Here is a 22,021-nt window from a genome sequence, read left to right as displayed (position 1 = left end):
GAAGAGATTTTGCCATAATTAAAGCTTCTCAGAAATTTGGAGTTTTGTTTTCAGTTATTTATTCTGTTGGTCCAGGATTCACAGCTCCTCAACTACAGAATACAGTAGCCTGTTTATAGTCACAATCAATAGAAATAAAGTAATTGTGGCATGTAAAATGACATTATGAGATATTAAGTCAGAAATATGACAGTTATTCAATATAACAATCACAAGAACTTAAGTCATATTGTGAGATATTAAATAAAAGTGATTACATAAAAGGACAATGTGAGATATAAAGTCATAAGTATGACAGAATCACACTATGAATTATGGCATATAATGTCACATTGTGAAATAATGTTGCAATTGTGACAGTCACAATCACAAGAAATAGTCACAATTGTAAGATATAAAGTCATAATCATGAGAAATTAATTAACAATTATAACAGTCACATTGTAAGCTTTTGTAGGATTGTATGATATAAAACCACAATTTCAAGAAATATAGTCACAGTTCCTGAGATATAGTCAACTGTGAAAAATCCATTTTGGAGTTCTGAGATATGAAGTCACAATTACAAGGTGCTTTTTTGTGACTACTTCCAAATTATGACAGAATTTGCAATTTCTTGATACATTGGTAAAGACCTAATTTTCCTTTCAGATAAGTGAGAATTTTAGACAAAAGGATTTTCGGACAAGTTACATCAAAGAATTGGTGTCCTTGAGGGGAAACTCATCCATCTGTTTACAAATTCTAGAACCTTCTCTCCTGAAGGCAGTTCTGTTCTGGAATTCTTGACTCAGAGTGACTGTACTGAATAACAGGATCAGTATTTTCACTGCAGTTCTCACCTTGCGCTCTGGACCACACGCAGACATGAATATCAATGAGCAGTCTAAGCCTGTTAAGTTGAACTACACACTTGGTGTCTTTCACAAAGGTCAGGTTTGTTGTGATATTTTGACCTCAGTGTCAACTACGTTGTGTGATGTAACCTGCTGAAAGTGCCGAGTCACTCTCATTGTATTGTTAGGCATTTTGTGGTCACACCAATTTGTGAAGATGCATTTATAAATATATAAAATTTAACCAGTTTTATTAATGCTGTTCCCTAGATGCTTAAGGTGGTTTGCAATCACAGTCCACAGTTTGCAGAAATAACACATAGGAGGCCTTATCATAACCTACACACGGAACCAGACATGAATGAAATGAAAACTCTGGTAAAAAGTCCAACTAAGCAAACTTAGCAGCAAAACCTAGCTGGTGAAGCTGGTCAAGCAAGGAAGTATTGCTAGCTAAACTAGTCGAAAGCTTAATGGCTCAGTAGAATCCCATGCTGAAATTCAGCATCCAAAATATTACAAATGATGATGTCCAGCTTGTGTTTTCAGCAGATGTTTCATGCAGTGTCTTATTCATTTTTAAACATTTTGAACCTGAGGCTAAATAAAAGCATTACAAATGTGTTTCTGTATTCCTGCAAGCTTTGTGATTTAAAATTGATCACTGGTTTCCTTGAATTTTCAACAGCCATTAATCCAGTCTTCAGTCTCACATGTTCCTCATTATTTATTTGATATAGAAATGTTTTGTAACATTATAAATGCATTTAATGTCACTTTAGATCAATTAAATGTACCCTTGCTGAATAAAGTAGTAAAATTCATACCGACCACAAACATATAAACGGTAGCGTAAGTAAGCCTGTAATTCAGTTTATATGTGCGTATTCTAATATGTTTCAATTAGTTTTTGGGACCTTGACAACCTGAGGTTTCTATCCACTTTCATGATATGGAAAAAAGCAGTCTGTTAAGCATCTCTTGTGTTCCACAAAAGAAAGAAAACCATCCAGTTCTGGAACAAGGTGTAAAATATGACACAATTATCAGTTTGAGCTTAACTATTTCTTATTATTGTGCAGAAGATTTCTCTGTTGAATTTAAATACGTGACACACTGAGAGGAATAAACTTCTTGGTAGAACTTCATTGTGCAGTACCGAACTTTCTTAACCTGAAACAATTATCTTTTATTTGAATAATACCCGTCTCTGTCTAAGTGTTATTCATTTCTTAACCAGTGCTCAGCAGGCCTGCGCAGCCATATCTGACAGGATAAATGTGCCGGATTATACAGGCGATTTTCAGCGAAGATTCAGCGATTACACTGACTCTGCTAACAGAATAGTTCAAAACGATTATTCTGAATGTGTGTATATGCATATGTATGATGATACTGATCTCTCTTCCTCTGTTTTACAGATAAAAGGGAGAGAGCATAGCAGCTAAATAAAGTGGAGAACAAGCCCATCTCAGGTCATCAGTCCAAAGAAGAGGATCTGCCGGCAGAGAGATAAGAGGAGGAGGACAGGGAACGAAAGAGAGAGTCGGAGGACGAGAGAGAGAGAGAGAGAGAGAGAATGGGATATTGCGGCATGTGGATCTTCCTCTTGTCCCTGTCTCTCTTCTATCAAAGCACCACTGCAGAGGCTGAAGGTAGACTGCTGACTCACACTTTATCTACATACCATAGGGCCTCTTCAGTCCCCAGTGAACTGCCAATATCCCGCCCTTCAATCAATCAAACTCTGAAAAGGTTGCAGGCAGGGTCCAAAATGAACACTTGCCAAGCACTTAATGCGGCTAAAATTTGGTGAGCAACTAAAATTGAGTTAACCTCAGTAGACACAAAGATATACAACCTTTTGTGTTAGAATGTGAGATAAAAGTTAAAAAGAAGGAAAACATCGAAGAAGAAAAAAATTAAATAGTATATTAAATATATTAAATATTGTAAATTCCTTCATTTTTCTTTAGTTCTTGATTTGACTAGCATTTAAGAAGTTTTTTTTTTCTTTGCTTCATACTCCAGAATTTCATACAAATGAAGTTGATATGCTAGATCCTAGTTAATAAGTTGGACCAGACAACGTTATACGTATACGTATGCTGATGCATAACTAATCAGTTATGTTATTAAAGTGAGACAACAGAAACACCAAATTATTTTATTTTATTAGTTGAATAATTAATCATTAATTAGCTTTTTATCTATTCAATTAATTAATTTAATTTTATATTTGATTTTATTTTATTAGTTGAATAATTCATGAGTTTCTTCCATGTCGGTGCTTATCTAATTAAATTTTCATTTTATTTTATTTTACTTTTACTGCTATCACTTTGTCCTGAAAAAAGCCCCCTTTATTTTATTTTTTTACTTTATTTATATTTTATTTTATAGTTGCATATTTTTATTTTTTATATTTGTATTGCATACTATTTTTTATTAGTTTCATAATATAAAGAATAATCAATTACTTCAATATCAGTACTTTTTGTCTATTCAAATTTAATTTAATTTAATTTTTATTTATGACCTGAATAATAAAATCAGTTACTTCAGTGTTAGAGCATTTTGAATTATTATGAATTATTATTATATAATGAATTATTAATAATTAATCAGATTTTTCTCTATTGACGTTTTCATTATTTTATTTTATTTTATTTTATTAATTTCTTTTATTAATTCAATAATTGATCAGTGCTTATCTTTTCAAATCATTTTATTTTATTTTACTTTTACTGCTGTCACTCTGTACTTTTTTTGTTCTGGAAAAAGCCCTCAAAATATACATGTCTTTGATGAACCCACATACCCTTACAAATTTCTTATGTTGTGTGAAGTTTAGCAATAGGGAAGTCCGCCTTCAATCATGTCCATGTGTGTCAGTTCTCATCTGTCTGCACACCTGAAGAGACTGTACAGGTGGAGTTGAAGTGGACACAGAGTTCTTTCCACATATGTCCTGCTGAGTCTGCAGGTTCTGTCTCCAGGCCATCTGCACACCTCCTGCAGCTTGATACCTTTGCTTTGAGCCTTTTCAGATAAATCACTGTACCCCTCTCTGATTTCCATCACCACATATCTGTCTGCAAAGAAATCAGTGTATGTGTGTTTATGTTTCAACTTGAACTGTGTGTGTGAGGGAGAGAGAGACAGAGTGGGAAGAAGCGAGAATGTGAAACATATTGAATTCACGCAGGATGGGTTTAGAGTCTGTCAGGACCAATTACCGACTGAGGCTATAATGTCCTGAAACACTGTAATTTTCCACACCTCTTCAAAATGGCTGTTTGCAGTGACAGGCACTTGACTATGAAATGGAAAGAATGTACTTTCCGAGGTCACGTCATTGTACTCTTTCACTATCGCATCTGCTTTATGTCGGAATCCTGTTAAATGTTAAAGCACGAGTCATCTAAACCCGGTAATCAACCCTTATAACTGTAACTACACGGGTAGTCACCTTTCATTGCTGTCAAGGCCTTGTTGTCATGGTAATGGCCTGCCAGTTGCTTTAAAATTAAGTAAATGTTTGCTTAATAACCTTATTTCTTCACTGACTTTATGAGTCAGCACTGAACGGAGCTCTTTTTACCACATCATCTTCACAGGCTGATGATTTTAATCTAGCAGCAGATGATTTTAGTGTAATCCTCTGTGCACATAACTGCACAGTCTGTGGCTGTGGATGAGATGTATCTAGAAAGTCAAACTGAAGATGATCTGTTTACAGTGCTGCATTGTGGCTCTTTTGTGGGTTGAAGTTATCACTACCAGTTAAAAAAATAATGATAATAAATAATTCCCTTAGACTGAGATTGAATATAAATACTAATAAAATACACTGCTCAAAAAAGTAAAGGAACATTTCAACACAGTATAACACCAATGCTGTGTTCGAAATAGCTTATTCAGCTACAGGCGCCATCTTCTGGCATGATGTGGGAATTCCTCACAGTGCATTATGGGTAGTCTCTAGCAGTTGAGTACACATAGGTTACACACTCATTATTGCGGTCCATTATGGGATTGAATGTTTGCACTTGATAACGTCCTCTATGGTTTTATATACCACTACAAATGGATGTGCCCTCAAATACTGCCCAAGTTAAAGGGTCATTGTGCTATAAAAACATTCTGTAAGTTTCAGAACTCAAAACTATCTCTTTAATCTAAAAACAGCTTATATTGAAGCCAGTCTGCCAAAATTACAGCTTGTGGAATGTGCCACTTTATGACATAATAGTGTAACTAAACACCGCCTCCGCAGAAAATGATCAACACCTGCTTCTACATCACTGCCTGTTTAGCCCCACCCACCGATTTGTCCACATAGTTGGTAAAGAGTGGCAAACACAGGTCTACACAGAAACCAAACGATAAACTTTATTTATTATATTTATATTTATATATTATATTTTACTTTATTTGATCCAGACTGTAACTGTGCAAGTAAATGTTTTTAATACGTGATCACTATTGCTTTGTCTGTCATTACAGATCGTTTGATATGTACTGAGTATTTATGCGTTTTTATCCTAAATGACAGCATCATCCATCTGTGAAGGATGTAGTCTGCCAAACATACACAACTATTAGCCAATTATAGCAGTGGGCATTTACTTCTGAGTCTACAATCTATTACGCCAATTCAAACGAATCAATCTGTCCAGTTAGGAAACATAAGTGATTGTGAATCAGTTTCACTTACTTTGGTGCTTTTGGTGCATGCGGGCCTGATGTCCTGTAGTGCGACCAATGCATATCCCAGCACAGTCAAGCTCAATTGGCATTTGCCAATGAATGCCAGAACTGACAGGTCCACCATTGATGCCCCGTTCTCTTCATGGAGGAAAGCAGGTTCACACTTAAGTGATAGACGAGAAAGAGTTTGGAGGTGCCACGATGAATGTTTTGCTGCCTGCAGCAACATCCAGTATGACCAGTGGGTCAGTGATGGTCTGGGAAGGAAATTTTTTGGAGGGTCTCACAAACCTCCACTTGCTAGTCAATGGTACCTTTACTGCTGTTAGATACCAGGATGAAATCCTCACAGCCATTGTCAGATCTTATGCTGGTGCAGTGGGCCCTGGGTTCATCCTGGCAATGGCAATGCCCGACCTCATGTGGCCAGAGTGTGTAGGTAGTTTCTGGATGACAAATGCATTGATGCCATCGACTTGTCCTCACATTCGCCAGACCTGAATCCAAAACCTCTGGGACATTGTGTATTGGAGCATCCAAAGCCTCCAAGTAGCACCACACACTGTCCAGGAGCCAGTGCTGAGAGATTATTTGCTAATTGTAGTCTGTTAATTATTCCAAATTAAATGATGAAAATTGTAGTCAGTATCATAATCCATTACATTAAACATTTGAGGTAATTTAATCAGACTACTTTTAGATTACTTTTGACTTAACACGTTCATCACATTGATTTAAATAGAATAATCTTGTACCATATGTACCCAGGAGCCCTTTGATGCCCTGATCCTTGTCTAGGAGAAGATCTCCCAGGAAAACCATCCATCATCTCATCAGAGGCATGAATAGCCAATGATTTTCGGTGTGATTTTGAATCCAACCCTTAGTGGGTTGATGATTTTGGTTTCCATTGACCATTGTAACATCCTGTCATTTTGTAACAAGTATATATAAATGGTTGAAGGGCATTCTGAATGCAGTGTTCACCCCTGAATTAAGATGCTTAGACTGAGAGGACAGCTGTCAAATTCAGATTTTTCCATTCCGTCTGTCCTCATCTCCCTGCCACTGGTTGAATGCCTCTAGACCTTCAGTATCCTCACTGGACCGTTAAAGTTTGCTTTTGATGAACTTCCCTATTGCATGAAAGCAGTTTTCTCTCTTAGAATGCTGTATATGAGTGATAAATCACTAAAGCCTGCAGTGTTTGTTCCCTTCTGATGTGGGTGGCACAGATTTTCTCAACTCTGTGCAGCAACTTTTCCGGAAATGAGACTGAACTTTTTATGTAGTTCCTGCCAGATGATCAAAAACGTTGTGCCGTTTAATGCATATACGTTTGTTTCCAGAGCTCTATTGTGTTCTGATTTTATAATAGCATCTGTCATCTTGTGGTTGTTGGGGGGGGAAAAAATAATATTTCAAAGTATTCTTCTGAGAGCGAGTTAGAGGCGTTGAAAAGCTTGGGATGTACTTGTCTTCTTCAGTTTTGTTGTATTTCAGGTGTGGGTGTGTGAAACTATGTTCTCTCATCTGTGAGATCTGGCTGTATATTGTCCGCTGCTATTAAATCTAATCTAGTACTGATTAGCTCCTGCCTAAAACAGCTCGTCTTTGGAGAGTTATCTGATTCTAAGGACATCTGCAGTCCACTTAGTGCCTGCCATCACAAGTTTCACAGTGATTGTGCAATCACCTCATGACCAAGGCCACATTTGCAGCAATCAAAGACAGAAATAAATGAATATTTGGATGCAGTTTAAGGATGAACACTACCAGAAATGAAGCTCAAAAAACAACCTGAAATTGTAGGTCATATGAAACTATAACAAGCACTGGATGACTGGACTTTTATTCAGATCAAGGACTTATTCTGAGCCTTTAGCTGCTCTTTCTGTTTAATGTGGTTTCTAAAGTGCAGGTCACATGGCATAAATTTACCAGCTCTTAAAATCTATATTTTCTCTGAGTCTACACTGCCATCTAATGGTGGACAGACACATTGTTGCTAGATGTGAACAAGAAGGCCTTGATAAGAGTGAGGTTGGACCCTTCAAAGATATGATTCAAAATTGAACTAAGAATGTCAAGTCATTTCAGTTCCTGAGTTTGTATTGAAATATGATGCAAAAATGTAATTTAAGTATAACTAAAATACAACCTGGATTGATTTTTGATTTGATTGATTTTTGAGAGTGGTTAAATTAATTTAAATTATTTTGATAACACTTAATTAATGCAATAACAATAACTAACAATGTGCAATACATTTGTGACAGTGTAACATTAGTAAAAAAAAAAGTACATGTAAAAAATGAACTATGTATTGTTCCTTGTTACATGTTAGCTCAGGTCCATTAAATAATATTAACAGATACAAATTTAGATTTTATTAATGTTAATAAAATCTGTTTATTCACTAACACAGATTTAGAACGATTTGTGAGCAATATTTGAGAGAAATAGGCCTTTTGTGTACATAGAAAAAGTCTTAGATCTTTGAGTTCAGCTCATGAAAAATGGGGGCAAAAACAAAAGTGTTGCATTTATAATTTTGTTCAGTGTATATAACAGTCTCAGCCATGATAAAATAAGATAATTTGACAAAAAAAGTTTTTTTTTCTTCTTTCAGTATGTCGTACAGCCATGCCTGCTGATATTGTGTTCCTGGTGGATGATTCCTGGTCAGTGGGTCCGACCAGCTTCCAGCAGATCAAAGAGTTCATAGCGGACATCATCCGAGCCTTCCAGGGAAGTGTGGTTGGACAGGAAGGCATTCGCTTTGGAGTGACTGTCTATTCTGACTTGCCCAGGTCAGTATAATCCTCGGAGAGCTGATTTCTCCTATAATATACTGGATGTGTGTATATTCCTGACCTTAGTAAGCACAAATTGACTGCTTTACTGCATACTCCATATGCATCTGGCCGTGTCCTTGTTTAGGATGCGTATAGCTCTGACAGATTATTCGACTCTGGAGGAAGTGCTTAGAGCTGTGGAGGAGGTGCCATATGAGGGAGGCAACAGCCGCACTGGCTTGGCATTGGAATTCCTTGTCGAGTCTGTGTTCAGTCCTTCTATCATCAGAGACAACGCCCCAAAGGTGTGACACTTCAATCACAATCACTTCAAAACACCTTTTTCATGCCTAACGCAGCTGTGAGAGAAAAATACTAACTTTACACTGCAAAGGTGGCATAGATGCTGCATTATAATTACTTCATAAATACAAACGTTCACACACAACAAAACCCACGTTAGAGACACAACAGAGATTTTAAAATGGCTTTTATACAGCATTGCATATTTAATTAAAATTTTAAGCGCCTTAACATAACAATCAGTTTGTCCACACTGACCACAATCTGCTGCCAGATATGACACAATCACAGCCAATCAGAAGATATTTGTTGTTTAATGTAAAGTTATGAGGATTAAGATTATGAAAAAAAATAAAAATAAAGGTTCCAAAATTGAGTTTTTTTCTCAGTTATTCCATAGAAGATAAATTTTTGGTTCCCCAAAGAACCTTTAAGTGAACAGTTCCTAAAATAACCATTTTTTTCTTAGTGTGGAGAACATTTCAATAGTCTTCCACCATAAAGAACCTTTTGTGGAATGGAAAGCATCCATGGATGTCAACGGTTCTTCATGAAACTATAGATACCAATAAAGAAATTTTATTGTTAAGACTGTATAAAGGGACTTTTGTTGAATAGATAGATTTAATGGATGTTAAAAGTTCTTCATGGAACCATAGATTCCAATAAAGAGTGCACCTAGCATGAAGATGCATAAATGTAAATCAATCAAACGACAGTCATGCTGCTTTCCATGGTCACATTTTGTATATTTATTTGCACCTCATTTGCACCTCAATACTGAATCTCAGTGATATCTGTACATTATTAAAACTGCAGCAAAGTATTGAAATGCTACATTTCCAAATGAAACATCCTGTCACATATACACAGAACTAATTATATATCTCAAAGAGCTGCATCTGCAATCTGCATTGATTCTGTCAGAGCATCACGTCCTGCGCTGCAGTGCACACACTCTGCTCCGCAGTGTCCCACCCATCCTAATTTAGGGCTTGATTAGGATTCCAAACCGCACACAGCTGCTGGTCTTGCCGTAAAGCACCTGGTGTGGAGAAATGAGCGGGCGTTTATAATGAACTGCAGAGATTTCACCTTTTATTAAAACTCTCATCACATACATGTACTGTAATGGCATGCTAGTAGAGCGCATAAAGAGGAACCCAGACGCAGCGCGACCAATGCTGGTGAACTTTAGGTGACCCAGGAGATGTTTCCTTTTCAGAATACTCATTTGTGAGTGTAAGCGACTTTGCAGGTTTGGATCTGCTGCGGTTGGGGAATTATGTATGCAATGAGATGATAATTCATGCTGTGTGCTTTCAAGGGCATCAGTATCAGCGTGATGCTCTTAATGGCAGATTGAGTCCTTTAAAAATTCACACTTTTGGGTGGATTTCATGAAAGCTGACAAGAAAAAGTCCCAGTCATATTTCACACCAAAACAATAGGAATAAAAGTATTTGTTGATGCATTTTTGTAACTGAAATTGTTCTGATTGTCCTGAAAATGTCACATTGCAAAAATGTAATGTTCCTACTGTAAATGTAGGCCTCATTTTCTATAAGCAAAATATAATTTCTGTTTTTTTTTCCTGTTAACACTTTATTTTACAGTCCTGTTCTACATTTATGAGCAATGTACTTACTATAATAACTGACTCTAAACCTAACCTTAACCCATATTAAGTCCATGTAGTTCCCTCATATAACTCAGTAGTTGTACACTGTAAGTACTGTAAAGGTTGAATACAAGTTGGACCTTTCTCGGTAGGCTTTTTGAGATTTACCCTTTTATATATCTATACATCTTTTAATTTTTAAGGGGATCTTCATGTTTTACCCAGTTTTATTGGGTTTTTTGTTTGCGCTAAAAGTAGCTTTGTATAGTTGATATGTCCAATTCATTAAATGTATTTTTTTTCCTCCAGTATATTTAGGCAAAAAGAAAGCTAATTTTTAAAGACCGTTAACATTTTTTGCGTTGTGACAATTTTAATTACAATTAGGCTCATGTTTGCGTGTGAGATTCACCCTTTTGCATGTTGGGATCACTAAAGCATCACTTTATGTTTTCCTTTTTTTTGGCCTCAGATTGCTGTTCTGATCACTAATGGCCAATCAGATGATCTGGTGGACGGTCCAGCTAAAGCTGTAGCAGATAGTGGGATTTCCCTGTTTGCTGTGGGTGAGTTGAAAGCTTTGTATTTATGTCAGAAGTGTTTGTGTTGTAGTTTGAATGGGCATGACGTGTCTGTTTGCACTCCCTCATGCTCAGAGTAACAATAGTACAGTGATTTACAGTGAATGGTAATATTGGCGAACAAGGCAAGACGTAAAACAAGTGTATGTTTGTGTGTGTCAGCTTTGTTTCCTTGACTTTTTCTTAATCTTTCTGTTTTGACGCCCAGAGTGCTGAAATAATTATGGCTCATTACCCGGTGGCCGACTAATTGCTGTAATTTTTCATCAAACCCATTCCTTCTTGCCCCCCTTCATCACACACACACACACACTAACACCGTGCCCTGCCTTTCTAATCAGTTTTCCCAGAGAGACGTGAATATATCAGGCCGTTTGACACATCTTTGAGTCACATGTATAGCAGGGTGACATGCCGTGACGTTCTCCCATCATCACTTTACAGCTGATACACTGTCTGATAACACTTCAGTGGGTCTGAGACACATGAGGGTCATTTCTACACACACACACACACACACACACACACCTGGCATCCATGTTATGACAATTTTAAAATAAAGTCACGTTGGAGTTGTGACATAGTGGTTAATGAATAGTTATGGTGCCCATATGGGTGATGAAGGTTCAAGTTTGACCTGCAATGTGCCCTGATTCCATAATATGTAAGAAATGATGATGTCAAACTGTGTAGAATCTGTGTTATTTTGACTGGTGTTGTGTGTCTATTAGGGGTGAGGAACGCCAATCAGGCTGAGATGAGAAAAATCGTCACAGAACCCCATGAGGAACATCTACTGCTCAGCCCAGATTTCTCCTTCCTGGAGAACCTTCTGCCCAAACTTTCTCGTCGCATCTGCTTCACTGCTTCAGAACCTCCGCGACCTGTTATGCAAAAGCCACCTGGTAAAACCACCATGAGGTTTTCTTATGAAAAATGAAACTTATCTTGATTGATTGATTGTAACGAAAGGTTTTTATTGCAGTCATTAAAGTTCAGCTTCGTTAAACTCTCACCTCCTTTGGTTACTTTTGCTCCCAGACAAGCTTTACGGAAGATACCATAAAAATAAATGGGAGATTTATGTTAGGTAACATGTTTATGTATAATGCGTTATAAAAGTAGTTTTAATGCAAAATTACGCCTTGTAAAGCACCATATAATGCATTGTACAATCTCATGAATAATTGTAACTCAGTTAATACAATATAACACTTATCAATTCATTGTTACACTATGCATTTTAAATTTGGTTATAATTATTTACACTACAACAAGATATAATGTATTACAATGCACATTATGAATAATTATAATGCATTATACCCTTTAATAACCCTTTATAATGCACTATACATAAAGCCTTTAAGTAAAGTGTTACTCGGGTTTATTTTCAGTAAAATGCACACAATTAGTCATTATTTGGTTAGCTTTTTGTTTGTTTAATTGTTTTAAATTCAAAAATGTTAAATCAAATTGCACATGAGTAACGCGAGTTATTGCTTCTATTTATGACCTAAATCTGTACATAAAATATTTAACATAAATTTTTTGGGCTAAGTGACCTGCCGTTTTTACACATTTTTAAATCATTTCCATAATTTCCACAGATACTTAATTGACTTGCATAGGAAAAGTGCCAAATATTGACTAATTGATAATATATCGGGAAGCAACGGAGCTCAGTGAATAGCTAATTCTGTCTTATCCTGTGTGCTGTTCTGTCTGCTGTAGTGGTGGAGAGGATAGTAGGACCTAGAGATCTGCAAGTGAGCGAGCTGAGTTACAGCTCTCTGCAGCTGACCTGGAGTCGGGCCACAGGAGACGTTACCGGCTACAGGCTGCTCATCACCCCTGTGTCTCCAAAGGGCCATCTGCTCCCGGCACAGCAGAGACAGGTGAGACACGGTCACCTGTGCATATGTACACCCCATGCAGCAGAGCAAAGCAGATGGAAGGCTGCACATGGACCAGTTTTCTTTATGTGGCAATAAGCTAATACTGTATGTTTACTGTGTATTTGCAAGTGTGAATGTGTGGTTTGTTCAGAATATTTTCTTTTTGTTTCTCAGATTGATCTGAAGGGAGATATTAGTAGTACTCCAGTAACCGGGTTGAGTCCTAAGACTGAATACTCCCTCACTTTATATGCCATCTATTCAGGACGCACAGGAGAATCTGCCACTATTACCACAGAAACCAGTGCGTTTTGAACTTTACACACTAAAAATGTCTCTAAGTATGATAAATGTACATCTTTCATTTATTTTTAAGCAAATTTTCCCATTGTCTAAATGCAGTGTCTCAGCATGCATATGCTTTCTTTTCAGCTGTTCTGCCCCCAGTTTCGAACTTCCGTGTGATTGAAGAAGGACTGTTCTCTTTACGCCTGGGATGGACACCTTCGCTTGGAAAAGTGGATAAATATAAAATTTATGTTCCAAGAAGTGAGAAATCAACACACTCTCAAAGACTGAATATGAGATATTTTAAAGATGTTGTTTTAAGAAATTCTTTCATTTGTTCTCAGCGGACAGACCCGGCCTCATTTACGATCAGATACTGTCGGGTGACGCCTCCTCTCATGTGATTGACACTTTAGAAGAGGACAAGGAGTACACAGTCGATATCTACACCATCTACCCAGAGGGCCCCAGTGAGACTGTATCTGTTACCGGGAAAACTTGTAAGTCTGACTTCTGTCTTCTGTTTCGTTCCTTTTATAGTATAGTTTCATCTGATGCCTCATGTACAAACTCTGCTCTTCCAAAATAATACAGTACCACAATGATGGCATCAGAAACTTTATGTACTGTACCATAGCACTGAATAATCACCATACCTCTGTACCATCATAGTATTATACTTAAATTTGGTAGTCTAATAAGGTTTGTACAATGCTGCATGTCCAAAAAAAAAAGGGGAAAAAAATAAAGCTCTTTCTGAGCTTGAGTAAATAGACATACACAAATAAATAAAATAAAATATAAATGAAATCTACATAAAAACGAAATAAAATATCCAGAGCATGAACAAAATAAAAAGGACACAAATATACATAAATAATAAGAAATGCAGGCTATATATATATATATATATATATATATATATATATATATATATAGCGAGAGAGAGAGAGAGAGATGTACTGATTAAACGTGTTAAATGTTGTGCTTCAATACTGTATGGTTTGGGAATGATGATGATAATGATAATAATAATAATTATCATTATTATTATCATCATCATTCCCATTCATCATATTATTAACAATAATGATTTTAATAAATGGCAATATTATTTATAATAATAATAATAATAATAATAATAAGGCTCATTAAAATAAAAATCATTATTGTTAATAATAATAATAATATTACTGGTTTAACCACTAGATGGCAGTGTAACACATATCTTCATGAAGAAACATTTAACATAAAATATAAAACGTCCTCTTGTGTTTTACTTCTTCTGTTCAACTTTAGTAAAACAATTATATTTTTTATAATGTGTGTTGCAGTGAAACTGGTCCCAGTTGATAAACTGCTGGTGCAGAACGCCACAACAGACACAGTTCAGGCCCGCTGGTCGTCTGTCAGAGGTGCCACAGGATACAGACTCACCTGGTCATCATTAGGTAACGAGCGCTGAGCTGCTTCAACATTAAATGCAGCCTATTTAAAAACATAAATGCACATACACATCTCTACTTCCATCTTTCCGCAGAGGGACACATAGAAAACGTGAACCTGGGAGACAACTTTAATTTCTACATGGTGCAGGGCCTGCATGCTGGCACAGAGTACACCATCACCATCAACCCCATCTTTGTGGACATTGAAGGACCTGTTACTTCTGCCAAAGCTAAGACATGTGAGAGTTACATGTCAACTATAAGGAGCCATTTACACAGGACACATACTTGCTTTCCAAAACAGCTGGATGGAGCCAACACAATGGAACCGGGGTTTCAATATATGTTATTTAACTCAACACAGTGTCTTAAAAACAGCTAGACATTGAAAATAGTGCAGACTGAATGTGAAAACCTACAATAATGCTAACAAATCATGCCATGTATGAAGATGCTGATGCTCTCTCTCTTTGTCTCAGTGGAAAGCAGTGCAGTACAGACCCTGAGAGCGTCTGCGGTGAGCACTAGCAGCGCTGTTACCTCATGGAACGCTGTACCTGGAGCCACAGGCTACAGATTGGCCTGGGGTCCTACTGCGGGTACCTATATAAGTACCTTTTTTCTATCTCCTTGTCCTGCATTTGGCCATTCTCCACTTTCCAGTTTCACTTTGTAGTCTGTTTCTCTTTTCATTTCCCCTCTCTCTCTGATTTATAGTCTCTTTTTCATGGAAGCGACAGGTTGGTGACAACATGAGGTGTCGCTGTGCCGCCTCATGACTCATGCCGTCAACTTTATCTGTGTGTTTAAGAGAATTTGTATGTGTGTGTGTGTGTGTGTGTGTGTGTGTGTGTCAGTTTGGGGCTCTGTGTGAGAGAAATTAATTGATGGCACTTCAGAGCACCTCCAAAAGAAGAGTCTTTGAAAGTGACTCTCTTCTGTCACTGTGATGGGCTGTGGGCATCTGCTTTAAAAGAACGACCTGGAAGAACATTCTGATGAAGGAGAGCTCTGTGACTCATACCAAACGCTCTGACACATACATGTAGATGAGTCTGAGGATGAGTTTATGGAGAAAGGGGAAAGAAACAGAGGGCTAAATTTAGAGACTAACTTAGAAGTTAGATGTTAAGTATTAAAAAAAAAAGAAAAGTCTTGAAACATGAAAGTAAGATTTATTTTTATTATAAATTGTATATATATTAAATATAAATATACAATGTTGATGTGTGTTTGTATTAATTGTTATACAAATATAAATATATAAATTGTATATAAATACTTACTTGTGTGTATTTATGTATGTGAAGAGTTCACAGGGAGAGATCGGCCCAGGCAGCTGGCTCTGAATGGTAGCACTACTGAGTATGTTCTGAAGAATCTGGTCCATGACACTGAGTATGTGCTTTCCCTTTACGTTCTCTTTGGTTCTGTGGTTGGTCCGGGCATCACCGCTACATTCAGGACCTGTGAGTGACCTGACACCTTGTCATGTTTACTTGATAAACACATTCTGACAGTGATTATTTATATATTTGCGCTTGCTGGTTGGGTCTCATGTCATAAGTTCTGCTCCCTAGCGCCTCTCGGATATGTCTCAAATTTTAAAGTGACGTCATACACCAGCTCGTCCATCGATGTGGAATGGAGTCCTATTGTAGGGGCCACAGAGTACAAACTCACCTGGAGTTCAGGTAAAAACATGGTATTTTTGTACTTTCTATAACCCGCTAAAATTCATTCACGATGTACTTTCTATTCACAATAAAATGTTGAATTTGAAATAAATATGTCTAGTTTATTTTAATAAGGCCCATTAAACTATAATATTTTCCATATTAGAGGTTTGACAATGTTGATGTTCTGTCCCAGAATTTGTGAGTCCTCAGAGTCGATATCTTGACCGCAGCATTTTACAGCACAGCATCACTGGTCTTCAGCCACAAACCCTTTATTCTGTCAGCATTCACGCGCTCTACAGCAACACAGAAGGACCAGCAATCACTCTCTCACAGCAAACAGGTACGGTTCACTACTTTGAACTTATTAATAGATTCACAAAAAAACAAAAAACAAATAGTAGCCACAGTATTTGATTTAACCTTCTTTGTATTGTTTCTGGATGTGTTAAATGTGTCCTTCTGTCTCAAGACACACAAACATTCATTTAAAAGAAAATTCTGAGTTCATTACAAGTTGAACTCAACTGGTGTGACAGTGTTGATTAATACAAAAAATAATATCAACTCGTCTCACCTTTTATTTAAAAAAAAAGCAAACATCTGGATTACAATGAAACCCTTACAATGGAGCCAGTTTGTAAATATTAGAATATTCACCATTTCCATAGTATACAGCTGTGGTCAGAATTATTGGAACCCTTGGTAAATATGATCAAAGAAGACTGTGAAAATTAACCTGCTTTGTTAATCCTTTTGATCTTTTATTTAAAAAATTCACAAAAAGCTAACCTTTCATTGGATAATAAGAATTTAAAATGGGGGGAAATATCATTATGAAATAAATGTTTTTCTCAAACACACGTTGGACACAATTATTGGCACCCCTAGAAATTCTTAAGAGTAAAATATCTCTGAAGTATACTCCCATTCATATTCACAATTTTGAGCACTCTAGGGTGATTATGAACATGAAATTATCCAGCCATGGCTTCCTGTTTCACAGAAATATAAATAGGAGGGAAAACAAAGCCCAAATTCCCTTAATCATCCATCACAATGAGAAAAAACAAAGAATATATTTCTGATGTGCAGCAAAAGATAATTGAGCTTCACAAATTAGTGAAGTGGCTTTAAGAAAAGAGCTAGAGCAGTGAAAATCCCCATTTCCACCATCAGGGCAATAATTAAGAATTTCCAATCAACAGAAAATGTAATGAAACTGCCTGGAAGAGGACGTGTGTCTATATCGTCCTAATGCACGGTGAGAAGGAGAGTTTGAGTGGTTAAAGACTCTTCAAGGATCACAGCTGGAGAATTGCAGAAAATAGTTGAGTCTCGGGGTCAGAAAACCTTTAAAAAAAATTGTCAAACAGCCCCTACATCACCACATGTTGTTTGGGAGGATTTCAAGAAAAATTCTCCTAGCTCATCCAAAAACAAACTCCAGCATATTCAGTTATCAGACAGGACTGGCACTTCAAATGGGACTGGATTCTATGGTCAGATGAAACTAAAAAATTAGCTTTTTAGCAGCAAACACTCAAGATGGGTTTGGTGAACACAGGGATAAAAAGTACCCCATGTGTACAATGAAATATACTGCTGTATTTGTGATGTTGTGGGCCTATATTTCTGCTGGAGGTCCTGGACATCTTGTTCAGACACATGGCATCATGGATTCTATCAAATACCAACAGATAAAAAATCAATAAGTGACTGATTCTATTAGAAATCTTATAATGGGCCATGTTTGGATCTTCCAACCGTACAATAATCCAAACACAAACCTCAAAAACAACACAAAAATGGGTCACTGAGCACACAACCAAGCTTCTGCTGGCCATTCCAGTCCTCTGACCTGAACCCTGTAGAAAATGAGTGAGGTGAACTGAAGAGAAGAAGCACCGTCATGGAGCTGTGAATCTAAAGGATCTGGAGTGATTCTGGATGAAGGAATGGTCTCTGATCTCTTGTCAGGTGTTCTCTAACCTCATCAGGCATTATAGGAGAAGATTTAGAGCTGTTAAACTGACAAATGGAGGTTTCAAAAAGTATTGAATAAAAAGGTGTCAATAATTGTGTCCAACGTGTGTTTGAGAAAAACATTTATTTCATAATGATATTTCCCCCCATTTTAAATTCTTATTATCCAATGAAAGGTTAGCTTTTTGTGATTTTTTTTAAATAAAAGATCAAAAGGATTAACAAAGCAGGTTAATTTTCACAGTCTTCTTTGATCATATTTACCAAGGGTTCCAATAATTCTGACCACAACTGTAGATATAAACAGTGTTAACATGATTTTAGTGCGAAAAAGTCACTTACTAACCTTTTTGGTGTAAAGTTATATCCAAGTTTTAGCAGAAGAACTGACATGGTTTTATAAAATTACAACATTCCCATTTCCATCCCATCCACTTCCATTGTAAGTGCATCACCATTCCGATTTTTTAAGAAAACAAAGGACTAGTTAGAGATATTTCTGTGGTAATAAACCGACCAAAACCCAAAATCCGGAACTTAGATTATTCCTCATTTTTGTTTTACTTTGGCTAATTTCACCTTTTCACAGTTACAGCCTCTCCATACTGGTATGCTGCTCCTTTTATTGTTGTCTGTGTTGTACTAAGTCTTCCACAGTGTTTTATTTTGTTCCTTTTACTCTGTACTAACAAATCTGGACACTTTTTAGTCTGGTTGGACTGCTCAGTTTGGCTCTGTGTCTTCTTGCAATGACAACTGTTTGACAGGCACATATCATTTATCAAATCCTTAAGAAGAAAACTCTGCTCAGTTAATTAGGCACTTCAGACGGTCAGGGTCCGGGGATGTTCCTCCCATTGTTCTAATGGGATTGAGGGATATCATGAGATTGATTGACAGCTCCTGTGTTTGAGCCCCCATCTTTAGCAACCACAGCTGTATAGAGCAGTATTTTTACTGAAGCTCAGTGTGTGTTTCACTGCTGTCAGCTTCACTGTTATCAGCACATCTTCACAGTTTCACAGACCACACTGTGAAAAGCAGAACGCAGCTACATTGCACTTAAACACTGTATAACAACTATAAATACCAAATAACATCACCTATGTATATTTAATACCATAAAATTATTTAACCTGTTTTAACTTGGATATGCCATACATATTGGATTATAATTCCTTACGAGTCATATTCTCTGGATTTAATATCTGTAAAAAAAAATTATATGAATAAATTCAATTTTAATACATTTTTAAATAATACATGCATTTTAAAATGCATGTATACTTATGTTTAAAAACAATAATACTTATGTTTGAATTATTTCTATGAAAACCATCTGTTACTAATTGTTTTACCTTTATGCATTTGCAGCCTCTTTGACAGACTCTGAGCTGATTGAGACAGTTCGGGAAGTAAAAGTTGTGGACATTGGTGCCAACTCATTCAAACTGGCCTGGAAGAAAACACCACGGGTCACTGGGTACAAGATCGCTTGGAGCCCTTTCCATGGTGGGTACTAGCAGCCCTCATTACAATCCATTACAGGTAACACTTGATTACAATCCATCCATCATCTTTGCTCTGCTATTCTGTGTTTTTCTCTTAGGTGGGGAAAAAAAGAGTGAGGTTGTATCTTCTTCTGCCACGTCCTTCACCATCACTGATCTGCCTGCCAGCTCTGCATACAAGATCCAGGTTTCTGCAGTGGTCAGAAGCAAAGAGGGAAGTCCAGTAATGGTGACCGCTCGCACATGTGAGTCGCTTTTAATATTTCAGCCTGCTTGTCTTCATGTAAATGTACAAATAATAAGTATTTGAATTAATGTTGTTGTTTTGTTACAGTGGATCTGCCCAAGGTGACTGGATTCAATGCTCTGAACACCACCGACAACAGCACTGTACTGAACTGGACCAGTGTAACTGGAGCATCTGGATACCTGCTGTCCTGGAGACATATATCAGGTCAGAAACATTATAAAACATATTTACAGACAGACTTCACCTTCATTTACACACATGACTTTCAATGTGTAAAAATATCCTAAAGCATATATAAATTATATATAATCCATGGTAATGGAGATATGCAAAAATAAATAAATTAATTAAAAGATTATTTATATATCATATATTATTTTATTACAGTAGATTATCCTAGCTGATACCTGGCTTTAGGCTCCAGCACTGCTCAGATGGTTTAGAACCTTTTATTTGTTAATGAGTGTTGCTAAATAGCAGGGAAAAACTAATTTCAGATAAACTCTTGTAATAAGAGTTCCTCTCACAAAAGCTGATTTGTCTGATATACAAGACATAAAAAAGAGAATAGACAGCGTAGATAAGGTCATGAAGAGATCTGTGATCCATTCATGTTATCTTGATGACATCAACAGGGTCTTCTAATGAGGATGTGATAACATGAAGGCTATGAGGAATTTAAAAGTGGACTTTTATTTTAGCTTATGACACATAAGACACAGAACTCAGATTCTGGAAGTCGCTGTGTCCTTGAAGTGTATTAAACTGATATAAAAGAGTTTATGGCATCTCAAATCTGTGGTAAATGTTTTCGTTTAGTTTTTTTGCAGATGACAGACGCTACCAGATGTTCCAGTTTTTGTCACAGTCATGCTGACATTATTTTGTCCTAATGCAATTGTCTATCTGTGTTCTGTGTAGAGGTGGACATCTCCTCTGATCTGCTGAGCTCTAGGTTCACCTCCTATAAGATCCGAGATCTCATGTATGGCAGAACTTATATATTTTCCATCAGACCACTTTATGGGGAAGTGGAGGGTCCGGTCACAACCATCACTAAAAGGATCTGTAAGGCCTTATCTCTGCAAATATCATTAGCATTATAGTTTTTGAAAAGTTGCTATTATTTATTTATAATGTTGCACTTATATTGTAAGGCATGATTGATGTATTAGACACAACTGGTGTAAATTAAGTTATCTGTTCATAAAAAAGTCTGTTTTTGTGCTGAATGCTGGTTAGGGAAGGAAAAGTTTTTGTTGGAAAGTGTATTTTTAAAACACACTTCTGTTTAAATGTTTGGGGTCAGCAGTGTGTGTGCTTTTTAAGAAATTAATACTTTTATTCAGCGAGGACACATTAAATTGATAGTAAAACATTTATAAAGTTACAAATTATTTCTATTGCAAATAAATGCTGATCTCTGTATCTTTCTATTCACCAAAGAACCCTGAAAAAAATCACGGTTTCCATAAAAAATATTAAGGAGCACAAATGTTTTCAAACATTGATATTAATAAGAAATGTTTCCTGAGCAGCAGATCAGCATATTACAATGATTTCTGAAGGATTATGTGACACTGAAGACTAGAGTAATGGCTGCTGAAAATTCAGCTTTGCTATCAAAGAAATAAATTACACTTAAGATAATTTACACTTTTTTTCATATATATTAACATATCGACATATTTCACAATATTACTGTTTCTACTGTGTTTTGGATCAATAAATGCAGCCTTGGTGGCCATATGAGACTCCAAACCTTTGAACAGTGGTGTATAGTAAAAGCAAAACTGGTTTGTTTGAGCTCAGGACTTTTTGTGATTGTCTTACAGTGGGAGCTCCTCGTCTCATTCCTGTCCAGAGCCCCACGCCGGCCCCTGTCTCTGCTAATACCAAAATCAATGACCTGCCCCTCCACACCACAACCAGAAACGCTCGCACCCCATTGGTCAAAGCCCCCAGCGCACCCACTACCACTCAGAGACTCGCTGTGAGGCCTCAGATCACCACTGGCCAAACGGCTTCAGCACTGACCAGAGTTACCACAGTAAAAGACCAAACCACCCTGTCTGTCGAGACACCTCCACCTGGACCAGGTCAATCCGA

The 22,021-nt window shown here is 36.9% G+C and overlaps 1 protein-coding gene across 1 annotated transcript in view; it reads left to right on the top strand.

Annotated features, from left to right (window-relative positions):
• Positions 1-2,439: 2,439 nt before the first annotated feature.
• Positions 2,440-22,021, top strand: part of col7a1l (collagen type VII alpha 1-like) — a gene marked incomplete at its 3' end in the record, with an annotated part of 53,626 nt that continues 34,044 nt past the window's right edge. The window contains exons 1-20 of the mRNA XM_079399820.1: positions 2,440-2,491; positions 8,182-8,362; positions 8,493-8,652; positions 10,744-10,837; positions 11,584-11,757; positions 12,587-12,750; positions 12,925-13,054; positions 13,183-13,299; positions 13,383-13,538; positions 14,373-14,489; positions 14,579-14,725; positions 14,966-15,085; positions 15,797-15,955; positions 16,067-16,180; positions 16,359-16,508; positions 19,526-19,663; positions 19,761-19,907; positions 19,997-20,116; positions 20,834-20,980; positions 21,748-22,011. Coding sequence (XP_079255946.1) covers positions 8,196-8,362; positions 8,493-8,652; positions 10,744-10,837; positions 11,584-11,757; positions 12,587-12,750; positions 12,925-13,054; positions 13,183-13,299; positions 13,383-13,538; positions 14,373-14,489; positions 14,579-14,725; positions 14,966-15,085; positions 15,797-15,955; positions 16,067-16,180; positions 16,359-16,508; positions 19,526-19,663; positions 19,761-19,907; positions 19,997-20,116; positions 20,834-20,980; positions 21,748-22,011 — 2,785 coding nt within the window. The 5' untranslated portion in view covers positions 2,440-2,491; positions 8,182-8,195. The remainder of the gene's footprint in view (positions 2,492-8,181; positions 8,363-8,492; positions 8,653-10,743; positions 10,838-11,583; positions 11,758-12,586; positions 12,751-12,924; positions 13,055-13,182; positions 13,300-13,382; positions 13,539-14,372; positions 14,490-14,578; positions 14,726-14,965; positions 15,086-15,796; positions 15,956-16,066; positions 16,181-16,358; positions 16,509-19,525; positions 19,664-19,760; positions 19,908-19,996; positions 20,117-20,833; positions 20,981-21,747; positions 22,012-22,021) is intronic.

Source organism: Barbus barbus, assembly GCF_936440315.1.
Source record: "Barbus barbus genome assembly, chromosome: 39".
Lineage (NCBI taxonomy): Eukaryota > Metazoa > Chordata > Actinopteri > Cypriniformes > Cyprinidae > Barbus > Barbus barbus.
This window is presented reverse-complemented; position numbering and strand designations above follow the sequence as displayed.